This window comes from Pteropus vampyrus, unplaced genomic scaffold (assembly GCF_000151845.1).
Source record: "Pteropus vampyrus isolate Shadow unplaced genomic scaffold, Pvam_2.0 Scaffold146, whole genome shotgun sequence".
NCBI classification, from domain to species: Eukaryota; Metazoa; Chordata; class Mammalia; order Chiroptera; family Pteropodidae; genus Pteropus; species Pteropus vampyrus.
The window spans coordinates 299,551-325,431 of NW_011888927.1; the positions used below are offsets into that span (position 1 = coordinate 299,551).

At 34.0% G+C, this 25,881-nt stretch overlaps 1 protein-coding gene, 1 non-coding gene and 1 pseudogene across 2 annotated transcripts in view; 1 reads left to right on the top strand and 2 right to left on the bottom strand.

The window, feature by feature from the left end:
• The window catches only part of FAM117B (family with sequence similarity 117 member B), a 75,871-nt gene that overhangs the window by 12,329 nt on the left and 37,661 nt on the right, over nt 1–25,881 (bottom strand). Inside the window, exons 3-4 of the mRNA XM_011369133.2 lie at nt 16,320–16,412; nt 15,234–15,347 (exon numbers count right to left, since the gene is read on the bottom strand). Coding sequence (XP_011367435.1) covers nt 15,234–15,347; nt 16,320–16,412 — 207 coding nt within the window. The remainder of the gene's footprint in view (nt 1–15,233; nt 15,348–16,319; nt 16,413–25,881) is intronic.
• LOC105298109 lies at nt 5,253–6,532 on the bottom strand (annotated as a pseudogene).
• LOC111745108 lies at nt 25,360–25,463 on the top strand. Its single transcript, XR_002782505.1, has one exon. It is a non-coding gene; the product is annotated as a U6 spliceosomal RNA (small nuclear RNA).

A 25,881-nucleotide genomic window follows, 5' to 3' on the forward strand; every position in this document is an offset into this window, starting at 1 on the left:
CTGCTATCAACATCCTCTTAGATAAATATTTGCACACAAATGTAAATAGTCCCTTAGGATAGATTCTGGGGCGGGAGAAACTACTGGCTCAAAATGAAGGAAAAATTTTCAGGACTTTGATGATTCACATTCCCAAATTGATGAGCAAAATATTTTTATTCTTTACAATATCTACACCTCTATGTTCACTGTAGCATTATTTAGGATGGCCAAGACATGGAAATAACCTAACTGCCTACTGACAAATGAATGAACAAAGAAAATGTGAAATATACATACATGGTGAAATATTATTCGGCCATCAAAAAGGAAATCCTTTTGTGACAGCATGGATGAACCTAGAGGCCATTAGGCTAAGTGAAATAAGCCAGAGAAAGACAAATACTTTGTGATGTTACTTACATGTAGAATTTTTTTAAAAATTCAGAGAAAGAGGATTAGATAGGGGACATATGGATGGAGGAAATGAGTGAAGGTAATCGAAAAATACAAACTAAGTTATAAGACGAATATGTTCTAGAGATCTAATGCACAGCATGATAATAATGTATTAAAAAATTGGAGGATGCTAAGAAAGTAGATCTTAAAAGTTCTCACCAGAAAAGAAAAAAAAGGTAACTGTGAAATGATGGATGTCTTAACCTTAATGTGGAAATAATTCCACAATATATACATATATCAAATCATCACATTATACATCCTAAATACACAATGTTATATTTCAATTATAGCTCTATAAAGCTGTAGTAAAGAAGGGAAATGATATATTGGACTTCTTCAAAATCATTTTTAAAAACTTTTACTCTGTGAAAGACACTATTAAGAGAAGAAAGACATATTCAGACTGAGAGAAAATATTTGTAACTTACATAGCCAACACAGGACTTCTATCCAAAATATATAAAGATCTCTCAAAACTGAATGATAAAAAAAAGTCCAATTTTAAAAATGGGCAAAAGACCTGAACATACTCTTCAGCAAACAGGATATACAGATGGCAAATAGCCATATGAAAAGAGTAATTTACTAGAGTAATACAAATTAATACCAAGATGCAATATGACTACACATCTATTAGAATGGCTAAAATAAAAAATACTAACAATATCAAGTGTTGACAAGACAGGCAGAACAAATGGGATTCTCATATACTGCAAATGGGAATGCACATTCTTATTAAATTCAACATACAACTACCATATGAACAAGCAACCACATTCCTGGATATTTTACCTTACAAAAATGAAAATTTATGTTCACACAAAAATCTGTAAAGAAATTATTATTGTAATTCTCTTCATGATCTCCAAAAACTGGAAACGCAAACATCCTTCAACAAGACTTCAATGTGAACAGATACTGTGGTAAATCCATGTAATGGAATACTATTCTGCAATAAGAAGGAATTACTGATATACACAACTTGGCACTACTGCTGAGTTAAAGACGACAGTCTAAAAAGATTACATACTGTATGATTCCATTTATATGACATTCTCAAAAAGGTAAGACTAGAGTGATGGAGAATAAATCAGTGATTGCAAGAGGTTAGGGATAGGGAGAGAGTGTGACTACAAAGGGATAACATAAGGAAATTTTGGGGGGTGATGGAAATTGTTCTGACACAATACCCTTTGTCATAGTATCCTGACTCTGATGGCTGGTTACATGACTCTCTATACATATATTAAAATTCATATAATGATATGCCAACCAAAAAAGTCAATTTTACTATATGGTAATTGAAAAACAAAAGGAAGTTACTAACCAACAAGATTATTTTTGATCATGTTCTTTTCTGTCTAATATTGGGTCCTTAAGTCTTTGCCGAGAGACAACTATATGCTGAAGTGGATAAAAGGTAGGAAGAAAACCTTTTTAAAAGCACTCCACAAATGACTTAGGTACTCCTCAAAAGTTAGGTTTATCTATTATCATCATTGAGGTCAAATGAGTATTAACTCTCCCAGTCAGCTGCTTGTCTTTTAGATGTCCTATTCTTCAATCCTTCCATCTTACTGCTACAAAACAAGCCCCATCAGCAATTCAACTGGTTCATCCTGTGTTAGCACGGGTAGTAAGATGGGACAAGAGGAAGGCAAACAGTAAGGGCCACCACTCCATTCCATTCTAATAACTTGCATTCTCTACTCTCCGCCCTATTCTCATTCATTCCAAGGTCCTCACTTTCCTACTTTTAACTTAGTGAAGTAATGCCCAAGAGTGTCCTGGAAACTGGCTATTTCTCATCAGTCTTTTATATTGTAAGAACTGTCACTAACACCTTGAAGAAACTTTTTCACCTATTCTGTTACCCTTGCAACAAAGTAAAATCTCAATGCATAATCTAACAAAGGCTTTTATTTCTTTATTAAGATTTGATCATCACTTTATGTATCTGTTGTTCTGTATTACTTACATCATCAGAAATAGGGACAATTCGCTCAAATTTCAGAAGCAGGAAATAAATATCAAAACATCATCACTGGCTCTCAATACAAAACCTCTACCCCACCCAATCCTTCCTCCTTGTTCCACCCCTTAGCATCCTCTGGAGCCACCACTGTTGCCATCCCCCACACATACCACACAAGAAGTGTCGCACGGTCCTTCCTAAGGCTGGCTGAGAAGCAGGAGTTAAACAGGACAAAGACCGCACTGCAAATCTATCCCCACATTCTTTCATACCACAAACATTCAAGAATCTGGTCTTTCAACAGGAGTAATAAATAGCTTTTTAGAAAAAAATACTTAAAAATTCTTTTAAGGATTTAAAAAATTCTTAAACTGGTCCTCTTCTTAAAGTAGAGCAGTCACAGATGCACAAAGCCTATCAAACAGAGGTGAAGGTGGCCCAGGAGGAGAGACCTGGAGAGGCAGGAGTCCTCCAGGCCTGTGCATGCCAGGACTGGAGGAGCTGGTGGGTGGTCACGACACCATGTAACAAAGGCTTTTACAACTCTCAAATTAGGTATGTATTTGCTTCAAGGATAAGACAGTGGAAGAGTGCAGCTAAGACTATACTTCGGTTCATGATAGGTCAAGGAAGGAAAACCACCTTTCTCAAGGTAGTAGCAATACAAAATAAAAAAGGAAATAGGTGACAGGAAACTGATTCAGACTAGAGCAGCTAAGGGTTAAAAGAAATCTATGGCTCACTGATCTGGAGTGGAGTACATATTAGAACATTTCTATCATGCAGTCATCCTCTGTATCTAGACTCTTCCTGTGTCAGAAAATGAGGTAACAGAGAACTGGTACAAATTTTAAAAAACTTCAGGAGTTATTAGTACATATACTACAAATAGTATTTTTTTCAGAGTGAAAGGTATTCAATTCCAAACTTTATTTTCTCTTCTAAATATCACCAAAAATCCCAACAAATAATAGCTTGCAGTAGATGCTATTTTTAGGCTGCTTTCAGGTAATGTGTTTGGTTTATAACTATTAAGTTACAGAAATGAAGGACGAGACTAGAAGGGGAAGATGATCTGTCAAAGTTTTTACAAAATGATGACCTTATTAGATTTCAGAACCATAAATATCTCTCAGTAAGCTTGATTATGAACAGAAAGCTTAAGTTTTCTGGCTGTCATGTTGAGAAATGCACATAAACAGGAAGCTGTTTAATAACTAACTGTATATCTGATTACTGCCTTTCAAGGTAGCTAAAGAAGTCATACCCTACACATCTGGTAAGAAGTTTTTCTCAAATATAATCTAAACAGCATCAAGTATTTATCAATAGTTTAGTCTATTTAAAGCAAAGGGGAGAAAAGCAAAGAAGAAAGAAAATGGCCACTTCCCTAAGGACAATGTATCATTTTAGGTAAGTGATAAAAGTTCAACTAAAATTAATTTAACTAGCAAATAGTTATATTAGAAGAAAAAAATCCACTCAAGAGCAGAAGTATCTATTCTCCTGAAGGAAAGATTTTCTTCAATAAATATACTGTTATTCTTTTAGAAATAGAAGGTAATAGGCCTTTGATTTCACACCTTATATAAACTATAATCTAAAGTATCTATACATAACGGACATGGTTATACTTAAACTTTTATGTTTCATTTCAAGGGCTCTTAAAGAATTTTATGTGTGTGTGTAAAATTTATTTTTCCCATATCTGTACACGTTTCTGTAATAAAATTTCTATTTCTACATATAATCAGTATATACAAATATAAGTGGGCTATCATATTAATTGTGAGGTCATTTTAAGACAGTTCTCTAAGATTAAAAGTTCTTCATTGTACTAAGGTAAAATCTATCTCTCCTAAGATCTGTCCTTTGGAAACATCAAGAACAAGGATCTCCTATTTTCTTAGCTTTTGATTCTTTCTCTTCAAATAAGAGTGTTTTCTACTCAATTAGGTTTTTAGTTAGGTGAATCACCATTTTAAAGTTTTATTTTTCTATTTATATTCTCCATATATCTATTATATGTTAAAGATCAAATTCTACATAATAATTGAGAATTAGCCAACACAGAACACCAAAGAAGATTTGGCCAACACTAAATCTTCTAAGATCAGTCTACGTTTTAACTTAAAACACCTGTTTCAAAGTGTGGGAAGACAAAAGAGTCTGGAAAGATGGGGGAAATGCCTATTAAAGCAGTGGATGAGCGGGGAAAAGATACTGAACTAAATATTCAAAGGAAGAAAAATATGCCTTGATAGGTAAGATGGGGAAAAGTCCATTCAGGAATTCAACAGAGATTTATGAGAGAAGTATGAGCCAGAAACCCTAAAAAACAAAAGGGAGGTAAAAACTGATGTTTAGAATTAAAATATATAAATATTAGAAAGCACTGGAAAAAGAGCTTTCCTATAGTTGATCTGAAGCCTCCACATGGCCTTGATTCTTTCTGTCCTCTGGCAATCAATGTCCTCTCATCTGGTACTCACCTCTTAGCTCTTCCCACCCCTCAACCCCCATGCTCCCCACAGAAGTCTCACTGTTTATTACTGAGAACACTTCTGTGACACTTAAGGGGGTTAAGCTTATTTCTGCTTAAAAGTGACAAATGAGGTTTCTTTTTTAGTCTCAGTAGGTAGATAAGTTCATTGAGTTAACACTGTTAATAAGACATATTTTAATAGAAAAATAAATGACTGATGTTTTATACATTATTATTTTCTTCAGAAAATCTAAAGCAAGAGATCACTTCATATTTTCATAATAGTTCAACGTTGCAAATTGAAAACAACCATAGAAAACAGCATGAGGTCGATTTCCACTTGACTGTAGAATTCAAGACTTCTCAGATGTCAATAGAGCCAAAAGTGGTAGACAAAACTTTGCAGATTGCTCGTGTTTGCTCCAGGCTGCAGCACTGATAAACTCACAGGCTTTATTCTTCATTGCTTGCATCTGTGGTCTTCAGAGCCAATAAGCTTTTTCCTGCCCTCAGACCATCATTGTAACACGCCATCCAGATGATTAAATACAGAGCATGCCTGTGTAAAATCATACTGATCTGATGTTGATACTTTTAGACCATACTTGGAAACTCCCATAATAAGTTCTTCCTCCAGAGGAACAAAAGGCAACTTTCCATCTTGCTGAGCAACATCTATGTAATTTATCAGGTCTAATAGCCCTTCAAGATTTTTTCCCTCAGAGTTTCAGCTTCTCAATGGCACCAACATATTTTATTTGAAATTCTGCACAAGTATCTGAATTACTCTTGCTTTGTCCTGAGCTTCTGGTGGACTATGTGTCCAGGCAGGCCACAGTGCTGGATCAAGAGAGGCCCCAATGCTGGGATCTACAGATTCACTCTTAGTACTGATTTCACTATTTTGGGAACTGCTACTGCTGTGCCATATTTTGCCTTTCCGACACATTTTTCACCATAGCTTGATCCAGAGGGGCTCCTCTCACAGCAGCTGGCCCATCCCCGGGGTCGTCTGCGGTCGGGGTCAGACACCCATCGCCACCTCTTAGCTCTTCTAAATTGAAGCTATACTCTATAATAAAGGTTACAGCAGAAGTATCTACTCTTCTGATTTCTAAGTGGCAAAATATTTTTAAAAATTCAAGAATAGCAATCATATCCTGAACTGGCATACAAAGATTCCAGTGCAGCACAGCAAGTGCACTGGCCCCCCTCATTCCTGAGAAGAAAATAGGTTTTTTCCTTTTCTACCTCACTATCCTTTTGCTGTCAAACCCTCCCATGCTACTATAAATCTAATAGTGTCCCCAGACCAGATGAAGAAATAAGAAAATTCCAAGGGCTTTCTCGCTTGAGACTATACCAAACAAGAAAACACCTGCATGATTTTTTAATTCTCACCCAGAAATTAGTTTATGTGGCTGTGAAGATGTTGGAATCTCTCACTCTTCTGTTATTAAGATGACTCTAATCTTCAAACAATTCTGAAATGGGTTCGCTATATTTTCTAATGAGACTATTTCTTGAAATACTCCTTAAAATATTACATTTTAAGCATCTGAGGGCTTTGTCAATTTTGGAAAGTACTGATATGTGAGAGTTTCTCTTCTAAGAAACTTGGCAATATTTATTCCTCATAACACATAATTTCCTCCTGAATTTCCTGGGAAAGAATAACTCAAAAAATTATGAGAATTATTTTATAATTATAATATTCATTGTATGCCCAAAGAAAAGATCTTTTGTTAACTAGTGGTTGTAGATTATACCAGTATAATACTGTCCCCCTTGATTGTTAAAGGATACTAATTTCCCAGTAAAAATAATCTTCTACATATGAAATCCAAACAAACACAATAACTTAGAAAAGTTATAAAGAAAAGAAAGAGCCTCTAAAATATTCAAACTTTTAACCAAATGGAAAATCTATCCCTAGAAAATACATAGAAAAAACTTTAAGCATAAAGACCCTGAACCCAACTAAATGGTCAAAATTAGGGAAATACCCTATAGAATCTGAAATACTAAAAATGCCCCAAAGCATTTATAGTAACAAATATTTTTCCATGTTAAATACAAAAAAAAACACGAATATAAAGTCTAACATACAGTATGATTTCACCAAGAATGGAAAGAAAAAAACACAAAAAAAACGTCAGGAATAGCTGTCTTTAGAGGGTAAGACTCTGGATGACTTTTTTCTATTTGATTTTTTTAAAATAACACTTTTACTGAGATATAATTTTTCTATTTGACTTTTTTTACTTTCTAAAATTTCTGTAATGAGCATGTAAATACTTTAATAATAATAGGAGCTTTGAAAAATAAGTTCAATAAGAAAATGGCAAAGAAGCCTGGTGGAAAATCCAACTGGTTTACTTTTTTTATATTAAGGTGCTACCTCAAACAGCCTGACTTACTAAGCAATTTTTATGTGCCAAGAATTGCATTAAGTGTTTTATAACATTCTATCCTATTTAATACTCAGGACAACATGAAAAAGTCTTACTATAATGCAGAGAACCTGAGGAAGTTCGCACAGCTACCAAGTGGCAGTACCGGGATCTTAAGCTAAACAGTCTGCCCACAGAGAAACTGTGCTCACTCTCTACACTGTTACATGCATTCCCAGCTTACTTTTTGATTTTTTACCACATAGTCTAACTTATTATTCCCAATGATATTTGTATTTTATGTATTTGTTCTTTGATTTTTTTTATAACAGCTTACTAAAAAATAATTCATAATACCGTACAATTCACCCAATTTAAAGTGTAAAGTTTTGCTTTTTTAATAGTTATTGAAGAGTTGTGCAACCATCACAATTCCTTTAAACATGATGAAAAAAATATGTCTCCATTAGCAGTCACTCCCCATTTCCCCCTAACTTTCCCAGCTCTGGGCAATCACCAATCTACAACCTGACTCTATGGATTTGCCTTTTCTACACATTTCATAAACTGGAATCATATGTGTCCTTTTGTTACTTTTTCATTTAGCACAGTATTTTCAAGGTTCACTCATGTTATAGCATGCATCAGTACTCTAAGTTTTATGACTAATATTCCATGGTATTTGTATGCCACATGTTTTTATCCATTCAGTGGTTGATAGAAATTTGGGCTGTTTTCAAATTTTGTTGTAAATCATGCTGCTATGAACACTTGTGTACAAGTCTTTATGTGAACACATTTTCAATTCTCTTGGGTACATACCTTGGAGAGGAAGTGGTAGGTGACATGGTAACTGTTCAGCCTTTCGAGGAACTGCTAGACTATTATCCAAAGCGGCTGCACTATTTTACATTCTTATCAGCAACATATAAGGGTTCCAATTTCTCCACATCTTCGCTAACATTTGTTATCTATTTAAATTTAGCCATCCTAGTGTGTATAAAGTAGTATCTCATTAGAATTTTTAATTGTATTTCCCTATTGACAAATGATGCCAAGCACCTTTTTCATCTGCTTATTGACTATTTTTATATCTTCCTTGGAGAACACTCTAGTTAGACCATTCGTCCATTTTTTAATTGGGTTGCTCGTCTTTTTTCATTATTGAGTTGTAAGAATTTTTTATGTAATCTATCTACAAATGCTTTATTGGATATAAGATTTGTAAAAAATTTATCCTATTTTGTGGGTTGCCTTTTACTTTTTTGATGGTGTCCTTTGAAGCAAAAAAGTTTTAATTTTGATAAAATCCAGTTTATATACTTTTTCTTTTGTTGCTTATGCTTTTGGTTTCATAACCTAGAAACCAATGCCTAATCCAACATCACATTTATGCCTGTATTTCTGTCTCAGAGGTTTTAGTTTTAGCTCTTACATTTAGGGCTTTGATCCATTTGGAGTTACTTTTATACATGGTGTGAGGTAGGTAGATATATTTTTTTCATCATGTTTAAAGGCTAGAATTAGCATTATCCTTTACTCCTATTTTGCCATCATTCTCATCTCATCACCATCAGCTAACATAGAATTTAAAAACTCAGGTTCTGAAGTCAAATGCCTGGATTAGAATCCATGGTCTGCCTCAAGTGACCTTGATCAAGATACCTGACCTCTTTAGGCCTTAACTTACTTGTCTGTAAAACAGGGATAAAACAATCCCTATCTCAACGATGAGGATTAAATGTTAATGATATATCAAAATTTGAGTAGAGTGCTTACAATGTACTTAATAGAGTTCAACTATTAATTAGTACTTTCCAAATATCACTCAGGTTTGTCCATTCTCTCCAGCTCCATAGCTTCTTACTTTAGGCCATCATCATTTCATATATGGATTATAAATTCTATTCTTAAATTGTTTTCCAGCCTCTAATCTTGTCCTCTTCTAAATTCATTCTCTGCTCTGAACTCATAATGACCATTATAAAATAAATATCTGATCACATATCAATCCCCTGCACTTTAAAAAACAGTTCCCTAGTGCCTCTAGGAAAAAGTCAAACTTCTTAACAACTGAGGCATAAAGACTTTCAGGTTTGGCTACTATTTACCTTTCTAACCTAATCTCTGACTACTAACCCAAACTAGAGCCATAATTTCTTCCACCTCTGGAAGACATGATAAATTCTAGTTATTCTAAATCTATCAGCTTAGACACCACTTTTCTCTAAGAAGCCATTCTAGATGGCTCCATAACCAGTAAAAACATAAATATTCCTTCTACAGCACTCTGCATTCTGCCCTATCGAGACACTCATTACACTGTGTGACAATTAACTGTTTGTTTATCTGAGACCAGGTGGGGGACAAGCCCAAATATTTTCATTTATCACTGCTTTTCCAAATGAGTACTACAGTATAAGCCATATGGCAGATATTTAAGAAATATTGCATGGATAGAGAAATGGCCTCAAAAGTACACATATCACAAAATGTTACTTTTCTCCATCAAAGAGAGAACCCACTAAAACAAAGCTATACCCATGACATAATGAAAAATAATTTCATGTTTATAGTCTGAAAATTCCAATTAAACATGAATATCACCATCATAGCTATCATAATGCACATGTGCCTGATCTCTGGTTGACTATTAACACTCAATAAAACAAGTCAAGTAGTCAAGATATTTAGTGTCATGTGTACAAGATTCAAATTACGTAAATTATTTTTCAAGTTAATTTTCTAGTCCCTACCCTCTCTGCAAAGAGTTATTTTAGAATTAAACAAACATAAACTTTAAGCAAACTCCAATAATCTTTATTAAAAAAATTCAACTTGCAAGGAAAAAAGTGGAAATTTTATAGATAATTTTACTACTTTCATTGTTGATTATAATGCAACTTAAAAAAATCACTTCAGAAATTTATAAACTCCTAAAACTCATTATTTAATTCAATGAATTTAATCTTGAGCCCTATTCTACTTGAAATAAAAATATAGGTTGAGCATAAAAAGTGTTCTTATCTCTTAGAAATACAAATAAATTATTTATGGATAAATTATAAGGAGTGGATGGTTGGCAAATTAACCTGTAAAACAATCCCGGTTTGTAGCCTTTTGAGAGTTAGGGAGTTTGGTTTTTAATTTCCATCCCAATTTCAATAGTTACTTGTCTAGTCAAATTTTCCTTTCTTTTTATTTGTCAATTTTACATTTCTATATCTCCAGATACAAATCTAGTTTGTTTAGGTTTTTTAAATGCTATAAATGTATATTCCTATTTTATAATGAAAATATACAGAAAAGAAGCTATTGAAAATTACAACCAAACTATAACTTTATGAAATCCAATTTGACCCATGTGTCAGTATTTTAAGACAAAATTAGTTTGAAAAAATATATACCACTATCCATACTTTCTCTTGAAAAAAATCCACATATACTTGGCAATCATCAAAAGCTATCAACCTATAAAAGCAGTAGGGAAACTTTTTCTTGCTCTCTTCTTAACAAGAGATTTCTTCTCTTTTCCTTTTGGGAAATTTTTATTTTTATTTTTTTTCAATTACAGTTGACATTCAATATTATATTTGTTTCAGGTATACAACATTAGACATTTACATAACTTACGAGGTAATCCCTCGATAAGACTAGTACCGATCTGAAACCACACAGTTATTATATTATTATTGACTGTATTCCCTATGCTGTACTTTACTTCCCCTTAACTATTTTGTAACTGCCAATTTGTATTTCTTAATTCCATCACTGTTTTCACTCATCTCCCCAACCTTCCTCCCATCTGATGACCATCGATTTATTCTCTGTATCTATGATTGTTTGTTTGTTCATTTGTTTTAGATTCCACATATAAGTGAAATTACATGGTATGTCTTTCTCTGACTTATTTCACTTAGCATAATACATTCTAGTCCCAACCATACTGTCACAAATGGCAAGATTTTATTCTTTTTTATGGCTGAATAATATTCCACTATATATATATGTACCACCTCTTCTTTATCCTTTCATCTATTGATGGACATTTAAGATTGCTTTCATAGCTTGGCTACTGTAAATAATGCTGCAATCAACATAGGGATGGATGTAACTTTTCAAATTAGTGTTTTCAATTTCTTCAGATAAATACCCAGAAGTGGAATTGCTGGGTCATATGATAGTTATAGTTTAATTTTTTTAAGGAACCTCAATACTCTTTTTCACAGTGGCTGCACCAATTTACAATCTTAACAGTGCATGAGGGTTCCCTTTTTTCCATTTCCTCGCCAATATTCATTGTTTGTTGATTTATTGCTGATAGCCATTCTGATAGGTGTGAGGTAATCTCTCACTGTGGTTTTGATTTGCATTTCCCTGAGGATTAGTGACGTTGAGCATCTTTTCACGTCTATTGGCTTTCTATATGTCCTCTTTGGAGAAATGTCTATTCAGGTTCTCTGCCCATTTTTTTAATTGGATTGTTTTTCTCATGTTAAGCTGAATGAGTTACTTATAAATTATAGATGTTAACCCCTTACTGAATGTATCATTGGAAAATATCTTCTCCCATTTGGTAGGTTGTCTTTTCATTTCATTGATGGTTTCCTTTGCTGAGCAAAAACTTTTTAGTTTGATGTAGTCCCATTTATTTTTTTCATTTGTTTCCTTTGCCCAAGGAGATATAGCCAAAATATATGTGCGTGTGTTGTGTGTGTGTGTGTGTGTGTGTGTGTGTGTGTGTGTGTGTGTGTGTGTGTGTGTATTACTAAGAGCAATGAAGTTTGTTTTCTTCTAGGACTTTTATGGTTTCAGGTCTTATATATTTGTCTTTAAGCCATTTCTTCTAGGACTTTATGGTTTCAGGTCTTATATATTTGTCTTTAAGCCATTTTGAGTTTATTTTTGTATATGGTGTAAGAGGGTAGCCTAGTTTCATTTTTTGAATGTTATCTGTCCAGTTTCCCCAACACCATTTATTGAATAGACTGTCTATATCTCATTGTATATTCTTGCCTCCTTTGTCATAGACTGACCATATAAGCATGAGTTTAATTTTGGGTTATTTTGATCTAGGTGTCTGTTTTTTATGCCACTACCATGCTGTTTTGATTACTATACCCTTGTAGTATAGTTTGGTATCAGGTAGCATACCACCTCCAACTTTGTTGTTCTTTCTCAAGACTGCTTTGGCTATTCAGGATCTTTTATGGTTCTGTGTAAATTTTAGCATTATTAGTTCTAGTTCTGTGAAAAGTGTCATTGGTATTTTGATAGGGATTACACTGAATCTGTAGATTGCTTTGGGTATTATGGAATTTGAATGCTAATTCTTTCTATCCATGAGCACAGTATAACCTTACATTATTTGTATCTTCTTCAATTACTTTTTCAATGTCCAATGTCTTCAATATCTTCTACTTTTCCAAATATGGGTCTTTTACCTCCTTGCTTAAATCTATTCATTGGTATTTTATTCTTTTTGATAAAACTGTAAATGGGATTTTCTTAATATCTCTGATATTTTGTTATTGGTATATGGCAATGCAATTGATTTCTGAATATTAATTTTGTATCCTAACTTACGTAATTCGTTTATTAGTTCTAATAGTTTTTTGGTGGAATCCTTAGGGTTCTCTATGGATAGTATCATGTCATCTGTGAATAGTGACGGTTTTACCTCTTCCTTTCCAATTTAGATGCCTTTCTTTTTTGTCTGACTGCTATGGCTAGAATTTCCAATACTATGTTGAAAAAAATGGGTCAAAGGGGACATTCTTGTTCTGTTTCTGACCTTAGAGAAATGCTTTTAGCTTTTCCTCACTGAGTATGATGTTAACTGTGAGTCTCTCATAAATGCCCTTTATTATGCTGAAGTATGTTCCTTCTATCCCCATTTTGCTGAAAGCTTTTATCGCAAATGGATGCTGAATTTTGTCAAATGTTTCTTCTGCATCTATTGAGATAATCACACAATTTTCACTCTTCAGTTTGCTTATGTAGTATATCACATTAACAGATTTGCAGACAGTAAACCAAACTTGCATGCCAGGAATATAACTCACTTGATTGTGCTGTATGATCTGTTTGATGTATTGCTGAATTCAATTTACTAGTATTTTGTTGAGGATTTTCTAGGTTCATCAGAGATACTGGCCTATAGTTTTGTTGTTGTTGTTGTTGTCGTTGTTGTTGTTTTGTAATGTCTTAGATTTGGAATCAGGGTTATGCTGGCCTCATAAAATGAGCTTGGAAGCCTTCCCTCCCCTTGAATTTTTTGAAATAGTTTGAGAAAGACAGGTGTTAATTCTTCTTTGAATCTTTGGTAAAATTCACTTGTGAAGCCATCCAATACAGGACTTTTGTTTGCTAGGAGGTTTTTGATTACCAATCTGATTTCATTAGTAGTAACTAGTCTCTTTAGATTTTCTATTTCTTCTTGATTCAGTCTTGGAAGACCATATGTTTCTATGAATTTATCCGCTTCTTCCAAACTGTCCAATTTGGGGTATATAACTATTTGTAGTATTTTCTTATAATCCTTTCTATTTCTGTGGTGTCAGTTGTCACTTCTCTTTAATTTCTGATTTTATTTATTTGGGTTCTCCTTTTTTTCTTGATGAGCCTGGTTAAGGGTTTATCGATTTTGTTTATCTTTTCAAAGACCCAGCTTTTGGTTTTGTTAATTGTTTCAACTGTTTTTGTAGACTCTAGTTCATTTATTTCCACTCTGATCTTCATTATTTCCTTTCTTCTACTCCCTTTGGGCTTTGTTTGTTGTTCTTTTTCTAGTTCATTTAGATGTAAGGTTAGATTATTGTAGATTTTTCTTGTTTCTTGAGGTAGGTCTGCTGCTATGAATTTTCCTCCTAGGACTGCTTTCACACTGTCCCACAGATTTTGAGTCACTGTGTTCTCTTTCTCATTGTCTCACAGTATCATTTCATTTCTTCCTTGATTTCATTGTTAACTCATTCATTGTTTCGTAGCATGTTATTTGGCCTCCATGTTTTGTGTGTTTTTGTTTTCTTCTTGTAATTGATTTCTAGCTTCATACCATTGTGGTCAGAGAAAGTGCCTGATATGACTTCAATCTTCTTAAATTTATTGAGACTTGAAGCCTAACATGTCATCTGTCCTGGAAAATGTTCCATGTGCACTTGAAAAGAATGCATATTCTGCTGCTTTGAGGTGAAACACTCTAAAAATACCAATTAAATCTTTCTGGTCTAATGTGTCATTTAAGGTCATTGTTTTCTTATTGGTTTTGTCTGAAAGATATACCCCTCGATGTCATAGGGTGTGAAAGTCTCCTACTATGACCATGTTACTGTCGCTCTCTCCTTTTATGCACGTCAATATTTGCTTTATATATTCAGGTGCTCCTATGTACAGTACATAAATGTTTACAGGGTTACATCCTCCTGCTGGGAACCCCATCCAATTTCAATTTGGTTAAAGAGAAATGTTCCCTGGGTGAGCCATCGAGAGCAGTTCATTGGGTTCTATTAAGGAATAAAAGCAGCTAAATGTTTTCCCCTAATAAAAGATTTCAATGAATCAGGTTATCATTATTAACCTCGATCTTCAGATGATGAAACTGAGACAGAACAGTTTATTCAGCCAGTCTGGTTCCATAATCAATGCTTATGTCTCTATATTATTGTGCATCCAATACACTAAATTGACAAAGACAAAAATATGGTAAGTCAAAATATGTAATCAGCTATGTCTCCTAGAAGTCATATTACAGGTCACTAAAACAAATCATTTTGTCAGCTTAATATTCTTCTTTTGACATGAAGGCTATGATTCAGTATTTAGTCATTGTTTCAAATATGCTTTGAACATTCTGTCCTAAACAGTTACCTATGAAATAACAAATCACCAGGAAAACAACAAATCTCTTGTTTGGATTTTGTGGTATCTGTGCTCCTACCTGACACTGGTTAATAGCTGCATGGTTGCCATGGAATGGAGACTGTCTTTCTTTATCTCGATGATGCCGACTGCTGTGTTTACTTCTCTGCAACTGCTGGCGTAATTTTGCAATCTGAAAAGGGAGGAAAAAACAAGTGCATCAGAGTGTTTTCCACACTACATAAAGCATATCCTTGCTTAATAAAAACCAGTAAAATTCAGCCTTAATAAATCGTTTGAATTTTTAAACCATATCACAAAATCTGATTTATTATACAAAATTTATATATAGACACAAACATATACACACACACACGTATATGTTTATCTTTCTTTTAAAGACAAACGAAATTACATTCTAACACTGTTTGAGCTTTCAAGCCTCCCAAGTACTAAACAAATGAAGTTTTCAGCATTTAGAATAAATTATATTATAGCTTCCACAAAGAATTCAAAAAGAATAATTATTCTCTCATTGCCTTTACGAGTCACATTTTATTTAGATTTAGATTTATGAAATACCTAGCCTCCAACAACTCCAAAAATTAAACAGTATTTAAAAACCAATTCAAGCTATGAAATGCATTCATGAACACAACCTTTAAATAACAAATACAATTTCAGTCAGTATCCCATATTATTCCTTGACTGAACTTTTCTGTTTTATTTCTATATTATGTGTAAAATGCAAATATCCTGATTAGAGGCACAAGAAATGGTAATCGCAACATAGAGGCATAACCAACTTCGTTATATTGGGTTACTAGATTTGAGAAACACTGCCATTATATGTAGAAATAATAAATATGAATCTGTTGTATCACTACAAAGTTTATACATCTGACATTTATATTAACAGGTACAGACTCATTTAAAAAAAGACAAACACATAATCAGATAAGTAATGTGAACATTCCTCCATTCAAATCTTTATCCAATCGACATAATAACTGTTCTTCTGTTATTTCTCAAGTAAATAAACAACTAAAAAGAAAACCACACATACAATGGAAACTGACAAATCCCCACTGCCCACAACTCCAAGGAATCAGCCAACGATGAAATCAAATTTCTACACCCAGTTTCTTGGAACCATTTTCCTGACCTCCTTCAGTTGATCTGTACTGCCCCAGGATGCTGAACGCTTATGAGACCCTTTCTTCTTTTCAGAGTATTCTTCAGCCCATGCGGTCTCTGTCTATAATGGGAAAAAGTGAGGAGAGGTTTTTAATAAAACAGTTAATCATTTAACAATAATGTATTACAACATATGTGATAACATAGATGGACCATGAAGGCATTCTGTTAAATGAAATAAGTCAGATAGAGAAAGACGTATACTGTATGGGTGTCACTTACATGTGGAATCTAAAACAAACATGGAAAAATAGATCAGATTTGTGGTTACCAGAGCCAGGGGGTGGGTTAGTGGGGGAACTGGATAAAGGTGGTCAAAGGTACAAATTCCAGTTATAAGATAAGTAAGTACTAAAGGTGTAATGTACAACATGATGGTTATAATTAACAATGTTATATAGTATATTTTAAAGATGCTGAGAGAGTAAATCCTAAAAATTCTCATCACAAGAAAAAAATTTCATAACTATATGAGGTGATGGATGTTAACCAAATTTATTGTGGTAATCATTTCTCAATTTATGTATGTAAAGTCATTATGCTGTACACCTTAAACTTATTCAGGGCCATATGTTAATTAGATCTCAATAAACCTAAAAAAAATTCCCTTTCTAAAGAATAACATATACTTTACTTTTCTATTATAAAATACATTCCCATTATAAAAAAAAATAGATACTAGAAAATATTTTAAACGATACAAATTACCCACAATTATCCCAGCACCAGTTACTTAATTATAATACTTAGCCTATTTCATTTCTATTACTAATAAAAATTAGTTGTATTATTTTTACATAATTATAGCATTTATTGAACAAATACATACTAATGATAGCTATGATCTCGTTGTGTGCTAGACACTGTGCTTTATAAAAGTACAGTGAAGGGTGTTCATTGTATATCTGATTTAATACATACAAGAAGTTCTACAGGTTTTGGAGACAGGGAAGCTATGACAAGATGTTAGATAAATTGCCTAAAGTCTTACAGCTAGGAAGTGGTAAAGCCAATACTGAGACTCCAGAGTTCATAATCTTAACCCCTATACTATGCCCTGTCTTGCTTTAAAATAATTGCAAAGAATGGCCTCAAAAATGTTATATCTTTAATGGCGATACAAAATCCAGCATTTAAAAGAGTATCAGGGAAAAAAAATTAAAATGAGTTCTTGGCACATGAAAACACGCTCAACCTCACCCATAAGAAGAGAAATGCACGTTAAAACACTGATACTGGGAGATGTGATAACATACACTCCCCTACACTGCTGGTGGGAATGAAAATTAGTGCAGCTCTTATGGACAGGGATTCAACAACTGCCGTCAAAGTTACAAATACATCTGTTTGACAGAGCAATCTCTCTCTCTCTCTAGGTAATTTATCCTTCAAATGTACAAACTGTATATCGCAAAATGATGTATCATATATTATTCCCTAAAGAACTGCTTTTACAAGTAAAAGATTAGAAGAAATAAATAGAGGATTGGCTAAATAAGTTACAATATATCTTTACAACAGAATACTATGCAACTATAAAAAACTAATAAGGAAATGAACAATGTACTGATAACAAAATAATCTCCGTGAGATACTGTTAAGTGAAAAACTCCAGGCAGTATGTATAGCAAATATCTTTATATAGGATTGCTAGAAAGAATATATACATGTGTAAATTATCTCTGGAAGAATATAAATGGTTATGAAAGAAAATGGTATTATTAGCTGATCCTTCACTGTATATCCTTAATACCTCTTGAATTTTGTGCTATATGAATGAATTTAAAACAATACCTCTCTATATATAAGGAGGGAAAAAATTTAGGATAGGATGGAATCTTTCTACAAGAATAGAATGATGTCCTTAAGTGAAAAACAAGGTTACAAAAGAATGTAGAAAACATACTATCAAGTGTTTATGCAACCTCCAGGAAAATAACTATTTTATAGGGGAGGATCAACAATGGATATTAAAACCATTAAGTGAAAAGTTACAAGGGAACAGGATATTCATACAGTGCAAAAAAGTACTCCACAGATTGCTGGCTAATTGCAGAAGGAAAAAGCATCTTCTTTACATAAGATACACAGGATAATTCATAAAATTACATAAAATAACTTTATGTTATTAAGATTTTAAAAAGTATGAGAACAAGCTGTTCTAAAGTAAAAGAGACTAAAGAGAAACCAAGTACAATGAATGAATTTCAGATTAGATCCTGGTGCAAAAAGAAAAAGAAAAAAGAAAAAGAAAGAGATCACGGGGAAATTTTAACATGGACTAGATGTTACATGAAAATTATTAATTTTCCTAGGTGAGCTAATGATATTGTAGTTAAGCAGGAAGGACCTCTCTTTTTAAAAGATACATGTTGAAGAATTTAGGAATAAAGTATATGATATCTGCAACATACTTTCAGAAAGAGGAGTAAACACATACAGACACAAATACCGGTAAAGCAAATATGGCTGTTTAATACTGTTGAATCTAATAATAACTGCAGTACTCTTTCAATTTTTTTTGTATGTTAAACATTTTCTTCGTAAAAAGTTAGAGGGGAAAAAACAATATTAAGTCATATCGACTGATATTTATAAAATCTATTTAGGACAATTCCGTAACAAATATTTCCATCAAATAGTATTAGACCAAAAATAAATGCAGAAAGAACGACAACAGAGTTAAAAAATCATCATTTGGAACTATTACAGTAATTGTTGATTTAAGCAAGAATCATCAACAAATGCTAAAACCAATGGGTGAAAGGTTGTTGGAGAACAGGTTATTTACATTTTCAAATATTTCCCCACATACTACTGATTAGTTACAAAGGAATCCAGTGGATCAATACATCCCTGATAACATGCACCTGTTGATGCACATACACAGAGAATACACATCAAATACAATATTCCTGCCAAAAATGTAATAACTTGTATCTAATAGTGGAAAACAAAAAATAAAAACCCAAATTGAGAAGATTCAACAAAAATACTGGCTTCCATTCTTAAAAAGTATCAATGTCATGAAAGACAAAGAAAAACTGTGAGATTGTTCCAGATTAAAGGATACTAAAGAAACATGACCTCTAAATGCCATGTGAATTCCCTGACTGGATTTGGGCTTATAGGAGAAACTGCTACAGAGAACATTATTGGAGAAACTGAAAAAAATCTATATATGTACGACATATTAAATAATAGTATTGCATCTATGTTAAATCCCCTGAATTTGGTAATTATATTGGTAATATTTTTTAAGTCCTTGTTCACATACATGCTGAAATATTTAAAGTTCGAATGTCTGCACTTTACTAACGATTAGCAAAAAACAATATTAATAACAACTATATATATAAAGCAAAATATGGAAAAATGTTCTTGCAACTTTTCTATAAACTTGAGACATTTTTCAAAATAAAAAAGTTTTTAAATAGGTAAATTATTGATTAATTTTAAGTATAAAAATTAATTCAAAAAAGCCAAGGAATTGAAAGCTTCCTATAGATTTAAGAACAAATTAAAGATGAGAACAGAATATTAATTAGCAAGACAAAAGTAAGCATAAAGAGCAATAGACAGCTTTGCTAATTTCAGTAATAAGATGTTCAGAGAGGAAATAATACTTAGCAAAACTCATTAACTTTACTTAAATTCCTAATTCAAAAGATAATTGCTTTCTTTATTCAACTAAGAAGCTGTGCCATTATAAGTCACTCTTGCTTTCTAAAAAAAAGTAAAATTGAGTTCTTTTGAAATTATTTTAATTAGTTTATATACAATATTGTATTAGTTTCAGGTGTACAACACTGAGTGATTCAACATTTATATAATTTACAAAGTGATCATCACAATAAATCTAGTAACCATTTGTCACCATACATAGTTATTATGATGTTACTGACTCTAAGTTCTAATTAACTAGATTTCAATTTTATTCAGTCTTGTATCGTATACAGGAAGCTATTAAACATCTACTCATGTGTCTGGCACTGGACTGGGTACTGGGGTTAGAGAGGAAACACAGTTTCTTGCAAAGAACTTTTTCTAAGAGAGAAAGGATAGCCAATTTACAATATTGTGTGATAACAGAGGTCCCCTGAGAAAGGTACCTATCCTAGAACTGGAAGGACAGGGGAAGTAGGTAGGCAAGATTTTATGGAATGGGGGGAGGTTACTATGAGGATTAGAGTATAAATTATCTAGGCAAATGGTAGGAAAGCATTCCAAACAAAACAAAATTCTCAGAAGCATCAGTGAGTGAACTTGCTGAGGGCACTGCAAGTTCATTATTGGGAATTGGGGTATATTTTCAAAATTATTTTTAATAAGTAAAAAATATCAGTTACACAATCAAGAAACTGTATTTGTTTTAAAGGATTCCATGACGTAACTCTCCATTTGTTAAATTACAACCCAACCCGCTTAAAAAACAATGTCTGATCAAATGTAAAAAGAGAAAAAACAGGAACATGATTCAAGTGGTAAAGTATCTAGAAATTTAGATTATTTCAGAATCCTAGGCTTACCCAAGAAAGGCAAAGCTATTGAGAGGCAACTAAGTATAGAGCTTGTACTGAGGTCATTAGATTTAAGTCTAAAAAAAAAAAAAGATTTTAACATTCCCTTTCCTCTTAATATTACATTCCAATTTTAACCAGTGGATCGAAGTTTTATTCGAAATAGCAAGAGTTACCTGACGGTAATTTTTTTCAAAGAAATTTAAATCATCTCTTCAATACTTTCATAATGCGAAGATATATATTTTTTAGTGTTGCTTATGTCTCTCAAACATGTAAAATAGTTATTTCATTTTTTGCTATAAATTCTAGATTCTTCAAAAAAAACACAAACCCCTAAATAAGTTTGTAGACTTATAAACAGCTACCTTCAGTAATTCAACATTATTTTAGTCTCTAATTTACCAAATATTTAATTTGATTAGATTTTAACCACAGGCCATCTTACAAAGTTTCTGAACTTGGATCACAATTTTAAGGCAACATATAAAATGAAAAACAAAAACCTTTAATGATCTATTACTCAAAATCGACCTCTGAAGAGGAAAATATAGCCTCTCAAATTTAGGAGTTATGAGAGAAAACAAGGTTTTTTAAAGCTAAAGAAGATTGGTTTATGCAATCAAGAAAACAAACAAAAGAAATAAGAAAACTAGATACAATCACACGAATCACCAATTCACATACTCAAGCCACTTGTAAAGAAGCTTAGGAGTTTAGGAAAGTTGAGAAGAGAATACATTTTGTCAAAAGAATGCCAAATACTCCAACCACACATACACATTACAGAGTCTCCCCCTAAACTGATATAGTCAGGAGTGGTGACATGATATGACTTGTCAAAGTCTACAGCAACTTTCTGGAAGCATCACCTAGAATATAAGATAAATTATTTCCATCATCTGCTGTAATCTGGAACAAGAGTAATAAAAGTGCCCTGGACCCCTCAGCGGGGACAGAAATTGCTAATAAGTCCCAGTAATCTTTAGCTAGAATCTTTTTCAACATAATGCTCTAGGTAGCTAACAGCAATTGACAAACTAAACATGACATGAAACCTACATGTCATCCTTGTTCTAATCAGACAATAATCAAAGCTAATAATTTTAATAGCAAGCATTTACTAAATGTTTACTATGTGCCAGAAACTGTTCTGAGTGTTTGACATACATTTCCTTGTTTAATCCTCATAATAACCTTAAAGAATAACTATTATCTCTCCCATTTTACAAAGGGGAAAGAGAGGCACAAAGATGTTAAGAAAGTACCTGAACTTCAAAGAAGATATACAAATGGGCAAAAAGCACATGAAAAGAAGCTCAACATCTTCAATCATTAGGGAAATAAAAATCAAAACCATGAGATACCATGAGATACCATTTCATACCTACCAGGATGGCTATAATAAAAAAGAAAGAAAATAACAAGTGTTGGTGAGGATATGGCAAAATCAGAGCCCTTATACATTGATGGCAGGAATGTAAAATGGTGCAAGTGCTGTGGAAAACAGTTTGGCAGCTCCTCTGAAGGCTAAAAACATATGACCCAGCAATTTCACTCCTAGGTATATACCAAAGAAATTGAAAGCAGAGTTTCAAACAGGTACCTGTACATCGATGCTCATTTTAGCACTGTTCACAATAGCCAAAATTTATAAATAACCCATATGTCCATAAACAGATAAATGAATAAACAATATGTGATATATCTCCATAAACAGAATATTATTCACCCATGAAAAGAGATGAAGCTGTGATACAACATGGATGAATCTTGAAAACATTATATTAAGCAAAATGACCCAGATATAAAAGGACAAATATTTTATGACCCCACTTACATGAAATTCTAGATTGGGCAAATTCATAGAAACGAAGTTGAAAAGTGGTTATCAGGGGCTGCAGAAAAGACAAGGAGTTACAGAATTTCTGTTTGGGTAAGAAAAATGTTTTGGAGATAGATAGTGGGGATAGTTGCACAACACTGTGAATGTAATCAGTGCCACTAAATTGTACACTTAAAAACGATCAATTAGAAGACATTACTCCCCTCATGTAAAACCTCTGTACTCAGAACTTTTGGGACAATATTCTTGATCTTTCCTAAATTCTTCCTCAATGCAATTATTCATTAAACTAGTATTTATTTCAGAAAAAAAGAAATAAAAATGGCAAATTTTATGCTACATATATCTTACCAAATGTTTTTAAGTTGACTTAATTAACTTGCATACATACATTAGGGAATCCAACATCTGCCAATGAGGAATTTGAAAACTTGAGATGAATCATGTTAGTGCTAAATTCGCTAGCAAAGATGGGCATCCTACAATGTGAATGAAAGACTAGAGTGCCCAGGATCACTGCATTGTGCTTTAGGAGACTCTATATGAGCTTTACAAGTAACAATATAATAATTACAAATTTTCTTTACATTTAGACCCTTAACATTCCCACTTAGGGCATATTTAGAATAAGGTAAAGAGAGTATGAGGTTTATACTTTAATGTAGTCAGAGACAGGTCACAGCAACTTGCTGAAAAGACTCAGTAAACTACTTCCACAGATCAATAGGCTCCCAATGGCTTATCAGATTATATATTCTAAGACAAAAATCTCTGAATTCACTGAACCTGAAACTGCAGAGATAAAGAGGGTTGTAGAAATGTTCAAGGAAATACATCCATTCTAATTTAAACATGACATGTGGGTTAAGCAGAAAGCAAGTAGACACTGTATTCATTTTCCATAGTACTTGCCCTATTCTCAAGAATGTAATAGATTTTGAACAAATGCAGAGTTCTACAGAAATCTTTGGTTAAACGAGTCACAATTTCTGAGGTCTGGTCAAGATGGCAGAGTAGGTAAATACTATGCTTGGCTGCTCTCGCAACCACATCAAAATCACAACTAAATTACAGAATAATCATCACTGAGAATCGCCTGAAGTCTAGCTGAACAGAAGTCCTATAACTAAGGATATACAGAAGCAGCCACATCAAGACTGGTAAGAGGACTAGAAATTCAGAATAGGCTGGTCCCACACACGTGTGGCAGTTAAAAATGTGGAGGGATATCTTGGCTGCAGAGGTCCCCCTGGAGGAGCAAGGAATCTCAGCCCCAGCCAAGGGTTCCAGTGCCAGAAGTTCCCACAACTTCTGGCTGTAAAAACCAACAGAGATTGTGGTTGAGTGATGCGGAGGGTGGCTGGAGTCCCAGGTGCTCCTCTTAAAAAGGCTGCACATAAACTTTCTTCCTGGCAGACTCACTCAAAGCTCCAGTGCTGGGGCAGCAGCTCGAAAGGCTCCAGGGACATAAGGGGAGAAACTGAATTGTCTGGCTTCAGGGTGAGGGCTAGAGGGGCAGCTTTCTCCCAGACAGAAGTTCTAGCAGAAGTCTATGTTCCTTTATTGAGCCCTTCCCTCCACCTTCCATGGAGATGCAGGCTGGCACCCTATCTGAGTCTCCATTAACCAGGCTGACACCATTTGCCCCAACATGATGATTCCCTGGGACCCTGCCTCATCCCATTTGTGGGTCCACTCAAGCTGCTTACACTGGCTTTTCTTACAAATAGCCTGTCTTGGCTGCAGACTTTCCTAAAATCTCTCAAAGGTTCACAAACCCCAAACAAGCAGTTTCTGGCCTTGGTGTGCCCCATATACCTTTTGCTCAACAGCCCCAAGCCTGGCAGCCAGCCTCAGTTCACAGCTTAGCCCCTCCCAGGCACCTTCAGGTCCAGCACAAGTGGCAGCCATCTGCAGATCATTCTGTAGCTCATACCAGTGGCCCAAGGCAGCAGCTGACCTTGACTTGCAATAGAGTCCCTCCCAAAAGGCCCAAGAATCAACAAACCTGGTGGCCAGCTTCAGGCCACACCAGAGTACCACCCAACCACCTCCACACACCTGAAAGGCAGCCTCGTCAGGCACCAGAACTCTGCTGAAGCAAATACTACTTCAGAGGGTGAGCCCCTGAAAAACAGCTCCTCCACTGCAGTCACCAGCTAGTCCTCACAATGAATCAGCTTGAAGGTCAATCCTTCCTACTGATATGCCAACAGCAACCAAGGCTCATCTACAACAGGAGAATACACACAACCCATACAAGGGACACACATGGAGCACCCAGCTCAGGTGCCCAGGGAAACTGGGCCACTTGGCCACACAGGACACCTACAACACAAGCCCACTCTACTAAGACTGGGAAACATAGCAGCTCTACCTAATACAGAGAAATAGCAGCTCTACCTAACACACTGAAACAAAGGAGGGCACTCAAAAGGAACATATCCCAAATGAAAGAACAGAACAAAGCTCCAAAAAAAGAACTAAACAAAATAAAGATAAGCCATCTATCAGATGCAGAGTTAAAAACAATGGTTATAAAGATGCTCAATGATATCAGTGAAAACTTCAACAAAGAGATAAGAAACATAAAAATGAAGATAGAAAACATAAAAAAGAACCGGTCAGAAATGAAAAATACAGTGCTTGCTTTGGCAGCACATATACTAAAATTCAAACAACAGAGAGATTAGCATTGCCCCTGTGCAACAAAGACATGTAAATTCATGAAGCATTCTAAATTTTTTCAAAAAAATAAAGACTACAATAATTGAAATAAAGAATACATTACAAGGAATCAACAGTAGATTAGATGAAGCAGAGGATCAAATCAGCAATTTGGAAGATAAGATGGCAGAAAACATCCATCAGAAGAGCAAAATGGGGAAAAAAAATGAAGACAGTTTAAGGGATCTCTGAGACAACATCAAGCATACCAACATTTGTATCATAGGGATACCAGAAGAAACAGAGAGAGAGAGAGAAAGAGAGAGCGCGTGCAAGGAATTGAAAACGTATTTCAAGGAATGACAAAAAACTGTCCTAACCTGGTGAAGGAAATAGATATACAAGCCCAGGAAGCACAAAGAATTCCAAACAAGATGAACCCAAAAAGGCCTACACCAAGACACATCATAATTAAAATGCCAAGGGTTAAAGACAAA